The sequence below is a fragment of the Cyprinus carpio genome, chromosome B8, assembly GCF_018340385.1.
Source record: "Cyprinus carpio isolate SPL01 chromosome B8, ASM1834038v1, whole genome shotgun sequence".
NCBI classification, from domain to species: domain Eukaryota; kingdom Metazoa; phylum Chordata; class Actinopteri; order Cypriniformes; family Cyprinidae; genus Cyprinus; species Cyprinus carpio.
In genome coordinates, this window is record NC_056604.1 from 4,628,462 (window position 1) to 4,638,651 (window position 10,190).

At 32.5% G+C, this 10,190-nt stretch overlaps 1 protein-coding gene across 1 annotated transcript; it reads left to right on the top strand.

Annotated features, from left to right (window-relative positions):
* Positions 1-4: 4 nt before the first annotated feature.
* On the top strand, positions 5-9,734 carry LOC109094563 (ankyrin repeat and BTB/POZ domain-containing protein 1-like). Its single transcript, XM_042729298.1, has 12 exons — positions 5-261; positions 1,459-1,521; positions 1,609-1,664; positions 2,608-2,752; positions 2,830-2,989; positions 4,236-4,281; positions 4,361-4,477; positions 5,340-5,452; positions 6,258-6,356; positions 6,559-6,726; positions 7,418-7,618; positions 8,636-9,734. Exons 1-12 carry the CDS (start codon positions 206-208, stop codon positions 8,840-8,842), a joined length of 1,431 nt encoding a protein of 476 aa, XP_042585232.1. The 5' UTR covers positions 5-205; the 3' UTR covers positions 8,843-9,734.
* The last annotated feature ends 456 nt before the right edge of the window (positions 9,735-10,190 follow it).

Genomic DNA, 10,190 nt, shown 5'->3' on the forward strand with positions numbered 1-10,190 from the left:
TGTACGTACACAAATCTGCTTCCTGTTTACGTTTGTTGAGCACTTTCTCAGAGCGAGAAGAAACAGCATACATCGCGAACTTCACCTGGAAACAGGCTCCGCATTAGTTTTGTTCAGAACCGTCGCTGTCCGTGCACCTGCAGCCGATCCTGTCTGTTAGACAGGCCGTTTCAATGCATTTCAGAGAAGCTTTACCGCCGCGCAGATGGACGCTGTTGATCTGTTTTCAAGCTGCAGAAAGGGCGACATTGCCAGAGTGAGGTCAGGCAGCTGATGGCGTCATGTTGTTGTTTTGGTTTGAAGTTTCGCATGTGGACAAATGTGCATGGCCTGTTTATTCCGAAGATATTTTGTATGCACATATACACGAGATATGCATATGGAAATTAATTTGCACAGCCTACTTAATCTCTAGACTCTGATTTATATTCAAGCAAGTGTATATAAGACCTATATTGTCTGTAGATAGTATTTAGTCATAACTGAGCAAATATGCATCACTTCACAATCTTCAGATAAATGTGCATATGTAAACAAAAGTGCATGGTCACTATAGTCATACTGTTTATGCGCATCTAAACAAACGTGCATGAATTATATAAACAAATGCATTTTGTATTTGTATTACATGATCTAGACATTGCATATGCTTAACTAAAATAAAACCTAAGTAGTTTTAATTATCTGTTTTTAGATACTGTATGTGCTCATGTAAACAAATGTGCTAGATTTTTGCTACATGTACATAAGTTGTGCATATCTAAGCAAAGCTGAGTAATCTATATAGTTTGTGGATGTTGCATATCTGAACACATTTACTTGACCTGTATTATCTTTTATTGGCTATGTAGATGCAGAATATAAACATAGAAGCAAATATGCACAGCTTACCAAATCTCTTAATTAAATAAAAACTAAAATAGTCTTTATTTATATTTAATCAAATGTGCATGCATTTCATATGTAATATCGTGAGACTGCATGTGTGTAGCTATATAAACCAATTTGCACGGTCTATGTATAGTGTTTGGAGATTGTATATGCAAATGTGAAGTGAGCATAAACTATATAACTTTTAAAAAATGTGTATGCATGTCTAAGCAATTATGCATGGCATATGTGCATGTCGATACTTTATGTACGTTCAGTAGTTAAGATGCCATTACATTACTGTATAGAATTACGCTTTTCGAACACCTTTGATTGATGGATATGCTTGTAACACAGTAAATACCAGGGTTGTTTTTCAGTGGCAGATAGTTTGGCAGTAATGTTGTGAAATAGTCAGACACCCTGTGTGGCCTCAGAATTAGAAGGAAAAGCATGTGAGTCTGACAGATAACATGTTGTCACTGTATTGGCCCACATACTGGAATTACTGTACTCAGTCTGCTGATTTCTTGTGTGATGCTCTGTGGTCTCTGCTTTATCTTTTGACATGTTTTCCGTCTTCTCCAGATACCTGGTTGAACATAGGGATGTAGAACTGAACATCAGAGATAAGTGGGACAGCACACCTCTGTAAGACTGCTCACTTAGGCTTATTTCCTTTTCTTGTCTTTTGTAATGAAGTCTCTGCCTGATATCTCTCTCTGTCCTTGTCTTCAGGTATTATGCATGTCTCTGTGGACATGAAGAGCTGGTGCAGTACCTGCTTGCCAATGGTAAATGCTATAATGATCATTCATACCTGACTGGGGCATTATAATCTGTATTGTATAGTCAGATTTGCACGATTATGGTACAAAATAAAGCCTGAAACACTTAAACATGTCAAAAAAGTTCAGAAAAATAAGCAATTCTATAAATCTTTCCTAAAGAAAACAGTTTTTCTTTTTTTCAGCAAATAGTCAGTAAATGCAGGTTTGCAACCTTTATTAATCTATCTATCATATATTTATTTATTCATTTATTTATTTTTGTATATATAGGGTGTGTGATTTTTTTTTAACCCTGTTACAAAAACTTAAAAACTTCATTTAAAATTTTGGGACTAAATGTTGGCTTGCAGTTATTAATGAATCTATATTTCCCATTAAAAACAAAATATGTCTGCACTGCTTGTATTTTCATAATAAGGTCTGAGATCTGAAGACATTTGTTAGTCAAAAAAAAAAAATCTTTAATTTTCTAAAAGTGTCTCTCTCTTTTTTATTATTTATTTATTTATTTATTTAATAAATGGGAGGGGGCAATTATTAAAAAAATAATAATATTTTTTTTAACCCTGTTACCAAAATTTGAGCATGGCTAAAGGGTTTGTGTGAAATTATTATTATTGTTTTTTTTGTTTTTTTTTGTGATATAACTGGACAGAGTTGAATTGTAGATCAACAGATTATTTTATTTATGTTTTAATATTATAATTTGATTTGTATTCAAACAAGACCTAAAGATGTTTGATTGCTTAACTTTTCATGCCATGTTAAATTTTATTTTAGATAAAAGTTTTTCTATCATATATATATATATATATATATATATATAATAAATCTCTCTAGAAACCAGATAGATTGTTTGTCCTCAGTGTTGTATGTTTTAAAGAAGTGCACTGACTGTATTACTAGTATTTGTGAAAGTGCATCACAGGTGTGTTTGCTGTTTCAGGAGCAAAGTGTGAGGCGAACACGTTTGACGGCGAGCGCTGTCTGTACGGAGCGCTGAGCGACCCCATCCGCCGCCTGCTCAAAGAGTACAAGCGCATCACGGCGAAGGCCATGCAGAGAGACTATTACGACCAGTTCCTGCAGACGTGAGGACCACAAACACACACAAACACAAACCACGGTCACTTTCACAGACTCACTGATTGGTGCTTCCCCCTCGCAGGCTTTTGGAGCAGGGGAGCTACAGCGATGTGACGTTTATGGTGCACGGTGAGATGTTCAAGGCCCACCGCTGTATCTTGAGTGCCCGATCAGAATACTTCGCCCACATGCTGGAGACCAAGTGGAGGGGGAAGAGTGACATCACCCTCAAACATCCACTGGTGGGCGCTGTTTCACCACACACAAATCACTTTCACTGAACTGACATACTCTCCATTCTGTGCCACATGCATGGAAGCCCATTATTTTGGCTTTCTTTTGACTTTTTTCTTAGAATTGTGAGATATAAACACATACTTGTGAGATAGTAACTAGCAAATGTGACTTTTATCTTGCAATTCCAAATTTACATCTCACAAGTTTATATTTTGTGGTTCAGACATTTTTTTTTCTCAAATTTTCCGTTTACATCTCACAATTCTGATTTTATTTATTTTTTATAAAAAATAAAAAAGGTTATTGTGACTTTTTATCACACGATTCAGACTTTTTTTGTTTACAGAATGAAAAAATAAATTTAATTGACTTTTTTTCTCTCACAATTCAGACTTTTTTCTCAGAATTGCAAGTTTATATCTTGCTGTTTTAAATTTATATCTCATAATTCTGACTTTTTCTCTCACAATTCTAAGTTAATAGCTTCCAATGACTTTTTCTCAGAATTTGGAGTTTACATCTTGCAATTCTGACTTCATACAATTAAAAAAATAATAAAAAACTTAACTGTGACCTTTTTATCTGACAATTCTGACTTTTTTTCTCAGAATTGCAAGTTTATATCGCACAGTTCTGAATTGATGTCACAATTCTGAGATAAGTAGAACTATATGAGATATAAACTCAATTACCTTTTTTATATTCTGTGGCATAAACAGGTTCCCATACAAATGATATTATGTCAAAGGAGACTAAGTTGCATATTATTTGCGATGCATAATTTTTCATACTTTCATAAAAATAAGAAAATTGGGAAATTTCACTTTTTTTCTGAATAGTAAGTTCTGTCTCCCCTTTTTATAATTTAGGATTAAACATGAAATCATATGGTAAATTTATATTGATTCATTTAGCAGATGCCTTTATCTAAAGTGATTTACAATACAAATGAAGAATACAATAAGCAATTCATTATAAACCAGAAGTGCTTATAATACAACATTTTCAGACATCATTTAGAACAGTAAAAACTAGAACAGGGAGGGATCAAGAAAATCATTTCTCTTAGTCATCTATTTTCTTCAGAAGGTGTTAAGGCTACTGTTCACATCTTCTGGAGCTGCTTTAATTATCTTCTCCCCAGGGTTGTCTTAAATTAAGAACAGACTTTTCTCTCTCATAACCTTTTACTTCAGCATGCTTCAAACTGCTTCATGATCCTAATGTGTCCGTTTTAATTTCCTTTTCCAGGTCAACCCTGCTGCATTTGGTGCAATCATGCAGTATTTCTACACTGGTGAGCAAGAGTTTGTAGGTGGTGTTAGTACTCTGGTGGCAGACAGTATCATTCTTCACCATGTGCTGTCTTTTTCCAGGCCGTTTGGATATAGATGTGAATTACGTGGAGGACTGCAAGCGTTTGGCGAAACAGTGCAAGATCAGCGAGCTGATAGAGGAGCTGGAAGTGAAGTGCAAACAGGTTTATGAGTTTGGTGAGGAGTGTTGTGAAGCTACATTGAAACTCATAATGATTCATGTTAATGTACATCTTGAAAAACAATTAGCTTTACTGCAAGGTGTTAATAAAAAATGGATAACTGCATTAAAGTGATACTACTGTTTTTTTTACTGTTTTCATAAAAAGCCTCTTCTGCTCACCAAAGCCTAAAAACAGAAATATTGGCAAATATTGTTACAATTTCAAATTGAAATATATTTTCACTATTCCTGTGATGGTAAAGCTGAATTTTCAGCATCATTACTCCAGTCTTCAGTGTCACATGATCCTTCAGAAATCATTCTAATATGATGATTTGCTGCTCAAGAAACATTTCTTATTATTATCAATGTTGAAAACAGTTAATACATTTGTGCAAATCTTTTTATTCTTTGATGACTTGAAAGTTCAAAAGAACAGCATTTATTTGGAATAGAAATCTTTTGTAACGTAAATGTCACTTTTGATCAATTTAATCAATTAAATGAATAAAAGTAATAATTTCCTTTAAAGTTTAAACAGTGAAGTATTTAAGGGAGGTAATATTTTTTTCTGGTTTTAATGCAGCTATGATTTATTCAAGAAATTAGATTAGTATTTATCTTGCACAAAATATTGTTTAATATTATTTCAAGAAACAATGTTAATATGTTGTACCATATTTAAAATGAATAAATAAAAAAACTGTGTGATGATAGCATAATAAAAAATAAAGAAAAAAGCGGTATTTATTTTGTAAGTTTTATTTTATTTATTTTTTTTCCCCTACAAAAAAAAAAAAAATCAGTAATTTCAGGATTTGGGGTCAGTTATTAAGTTATTTTGACTTCTCATCTCTCTTGTTCTGTCTCTGGCAGTGTCTAATAAGCCCGGGACGTGTGTGAAGGTGTTGACTCTGGATCCTCATGACTTTCAGCTGCAGGATGGAATGGCTCTGCTGGCTGACAGCGCACTTCCTGCTGAGCTGCGGGTGAGAGGATGCACACTAGAACCTTTCATCACTAGGGCGAAAATTCATATGTGAAGGGTCTGTGACTGCTTGCATCGCTTGTTTGTTTCTGTTTTTTTAATGGGATATGCGGTTGCCTAGCAACTTTTAATTCATAATATTCAAATGCCAGTTCCTGCTGCCCTGTAGGAGCTGGAGGCTCCCTCTCCTCACGGAGAACAGATTTGCCTTAAGGACCTATAAATACTGTCATGAAAATAGTATTTGACATTTGGGGTAAAAAAAAAAAAAAAAAGTTAAAATTTTCTCATGAACTGCACATCTGGTGGAGATGAGTTTCTGGACGTAGTTTTTAAAAGCGTGCAAAAATTTTATTGTATTTGTTTTTTGGATTTAGAAATTAAAATTTAAGACATCAGTGCATCTCCATACACTATTACTCAAACATTTGGGGACAGGACGATTTGTTTTGGAAAGAAATTAAGACTTTTATTCAGCAAGGATGCATTAAATTGATTAAAAGTGACAGTAGATACATTTATAATGTTACTAAAGATTTCTGTTTCAATTTCAAGATCTTGAAAACAGGGTTTTCACAAACATATTTAAGCAGCACTACTGTTTTTAACATTGATGATAATCATAAATCTTTCTTGAGCAGCAAATCAGCATATCAGAATGATTTCTGAAAGATCATGTGACACTGAAGACTGGAGTAATGATGCTGAAAATTCAGCTGCGCATCACAGAAATAAATTGCATGTGCTTGTATTAATAGTTCAGAGTATCACTGCACTGATTTAAACTCTTGCTGTTTGATCTTTAGGTTGGATACGGTCAGCTTCCTTTCGATCTAACTGATAGTTTTCCGAGTTACCCAGACATCTGCTTCCGGGTGGAGGGCTATGACTTCCTGTGTCATAAGGTCAGTGTTTCACACTGATCATTGTGATCCCTGAGTGTTGTAGGTAGGACGCTATTATTATTTGCATAGCCCACGTGCAAGTAAAGATATCAATCTAACATCTCCTGGCTACATTTTTAATTACCCAGAATGAATTATTAGTATGACGGTTGTGTTTTAATATTCTATTTGGGATGAAATGTGTTTGTGTTTATGTGCGCAGGCGTTTTTCTGTGGTCGTAGTGATTATTTTAAGGCGCTGGTGGAGGATCATTTCAGCGAGGGTGAAACTCTGCAGACTCATCCCAGGATTCCTGTCATCACCCTTCATGATGTGTCTCATGATTTGTTTACGAGAATCCTTTACTACATCTACAGTGATAACACTCAGGTACACACAAAACACAACAATCAAGACACATCCCATCAGTGGAAGATTCTAAGACAAGGAAGTTATTAAGCTAAATTTTCTGCAAACAAAACGCTTCCAAATACACGCTTTAGTGTAGTTCTGGCATAAAACAACCCGATATCTATCACTGCTATTGTTAACTAAAATTAAAAAGTTCAGTAATTGAAATAAAGCATAAGTAAAATAAAATAAAATAAAAAATACTGAAAGTGTTAAGTATGAAATAGAAATACAAAAACTAACAAAATGACTGAAATTCAAAAACAAACTAAAAAAATCTAAAAATAAAATCTAAGTTAAAATATGAATAAATTAATTGAAGTAAAGCTGAAATAAAATAAATAAAAATACTAAAATAACTAAAAAAATATATTTATTATAAAATTGAAAATATAAAAACAAAGTAAAAATGTGTATAAATTATATTAAAAATATGAATATAAAAAAATTAAATTACTTTTTAATTCAGACTTTTTTAGATATGATTTTTATATGATTAGAGCACACTTTATAAGTGCATATTCTTGTACTTAAGTTGACAAAAATGTCAGTCCAGGTTTCTCTCACCCGTTTCTCAGTTAAAGTCCCTTTGAGGCAAGTCATCTTGTTTGGTCACGTTCATTAGCGATCCGTCAGATGTGCTAATGAAGCCTCTGTGGTTGTCTTCCAGCTCTCTCATGAGAACGTGTCTGAGGTTCTGTGTGTGGCTGACATGTATCTGTTACCGGGTCTGAAGCGTCTGTGTGGCAGGACTCTGGCCGCGCTGCTCAACGAGGAGAACGTGCTGCACATGTGGAAGACGGCCAAACTGTTCCGGCTCTCGCGTCTGGAGGACCAGTGCACTGAATACATGGCCAAGATCATAGAGCGGGTATCTGTTCCTTCACAAATATGCTGCTTATGATCAAAATTCAGCTTATTTACATTCAGAATTAATGTCCCTGGTGTTATTGTGGATCACTCATCCAATAATTTGAATATTGTTATACAAATATTGAAAATTTTAATGATTAAAAAAAGTAAACTATTTAATATAAAAATATTTTATATAAATGTAAATAAAAAAATTGTTTATACATATAAATAAAAATATTTGTTAATAGTTTTATAAAATAATGTTTTTAAAAATGCTTCATTTAATAATAAAATATCTAATTTTATATTGATATGTATTTATAGAATATAAATATAATTATTCTAATATAATTATTTTAAAATATACAATACGTAAAAAACTATACTAATGTTAATTTTAATGTTATTTAGTTTTATGTAATTTATATAAATTATATTAAAATAATAGTTAGTATTAATTAAATATAAGAAACTTATATGATATAAAAGTTATTTAATACAAGTATCATATTTGTATAACACATAAGATATAAATATATATATTATTATTTAATACAAGTATCATATTTATATAACACATAAGATATAAATATATATATTATTATTTTTTAAATAATTATATTATAAATATTCATTCATATTAATGTAAAAACATTTTTAAATATAAATTATTTAATAGAAGAGTGTTTCATTTTATATAAATATAATTTTTTATTGTTATTATATAAAGATATAAAATATAGTTTTATATTATAAAAAATGTATATAGTTTTTATATGTAATAGGTAGTTTTTTATATAAAAAGAAATAATGCAAAAAAATAATATTTGATCTTTTTTAATATAAATTCTTCTAAACAACAATAACAAACAAACACAGAAGTGTAATCATCTGATGGATGAAATTAGGTCCTGCACTATTTTCTGCCGACTGTTCAGGTTCACTGGAAAGTCAGATTGCAGAAGTTGCGAATACCATAATAACTTAATTCTCAACATGGATTAAGGAGTTAATGAAGTGATATTTGTTTCAGCTGGTGGAGAGGCCAGAGTTTGCTGATATGATCAGAGAGGATGCTGGGAATGTGGCCGCCAGGCAGGAAACTGATTCCATCCCTCTGGTAGACGAGATCCGTTTCCACATCGCCAGTAACGTTCAGACGTACAGCGCCATCGAGGAGGCCAACCAGAAACTCAGCGCCCTGGAGCTCCTGCTGGCCAGCATCGGGCTGGAGTGCTGAGGAACACAGCTAACACGAGGTCTGGAGGCCGATCCATCAAATATTACCAAATGCTTTACATGCACAAATAATCCGTAGCAAACTAGCACCACATTAGCAGTAACTAACTAATATGGTCAATTTTTTTTGTTTTTTATGAACAAAAAAAAGCTTGACATTTTGACATTTCACCGGCAGTGAGCTTTATATATCAGAACAAGTTCTTTGTGATATTTGGACATACGCTGTTCATTCTTCCATATGTGTCATGACAGATGTAGCAGAATATTTAACAAGCTTTATAGGAAACTTTATGTTTGAGTCAAAACAATGCTGTTACATCACCGAATATGATCTGAGCCAGTGATTAATCTAGGATGAGGCAACTCTTTAAGAAAGGAATGATTTATTGACATGCATTTAAGAAAAGGAGTGCTCTGAAAAAGAATCTTTTTTGAGATGTGTTTCATGATAGGACTGACAATTCTAAAATCTTCCATTTTTGATCCAAGAATGAATTAGGAAAGGATTCCACTTGCGTTCTCTCTAGAGTTTGAGTGAGAGTTTACAAATAGATAATTATTTATGCTTTGAAACGCGTGTTCACTTATAAATGTATCTTCCAGCACTGATAGAGAAGTTTTCCAGCTTTGCATCCACAGACTTCTGGTAATATGCATGCAATATTTGCATAGAATTACTCCATGATATAATCAGGATACATGCTCCTAAAGTACTTAATATTTCTCCACCTAAACATTTTTTCCTGCATTGCTTTTATTTTATTTCATAGCCTTTTATTTATTGTGTTTTATGCTGGTCTTGCAGTTTCCTTTCCTATGATTTATTGTGGGATGCTCTGACTGAATGGGATGTACATAAGTGAGCAAAAATAAATATTATTTAATGTACATATTACTTGTGGGTCTGTTTGATTTACCTTTGGAGAAGTCTGAGAAGAGAACACTGGAAATAAATAATTTTTTGATGTAGTTCTATCAAACGATTAATCGCGATTAATCACTTCCAAACAAAATTTTGTTTACATAATATATGTGTGTGTACTGTGTATGTTTATTATGTATATATAAATACACACACATGCATGTATATATTTAAAAAACAAAACAAGTTACGTTTATATTTTAAGTATATTTATATATAATATAAATTATATGAATATAAACACATAAATTTAAATATTTTCGAAACATACTGTATGTGTGTGTATTAGTATTTATATATATACATAATAAATAAATACACAGTACACACACATATATAAACAAAAACTCGTATTTTGGATGTGATTAATCGTGATTAATTGTTTTACAGCACTACTTAAATGTAATACAAATGTCTGTTATAA

Coding starts and splice junctions, on each gene's coding strand:
- LOC109094563 (XM_042729298.1), top strand. CDS start 206: ATGGACGCTGTTGATCTGTTTTCAAGCTGCAGAAAGGGCGACATTGCC. Junction 4,478..5,339: donor CAAACAGGTTTATGAGTTTG/GTGAGGAGTGTT, acceptor TGTCTCTGGCAG/TGTCTAATAAGCCCGGGACG. Junction 5,453..6,257: donor CACTTCCTGCTGAGCTGCGG/GTGAGAGGATGC, acceptor TTTGATCTTTAG/GTTGGATACGGTCAGCTTCC.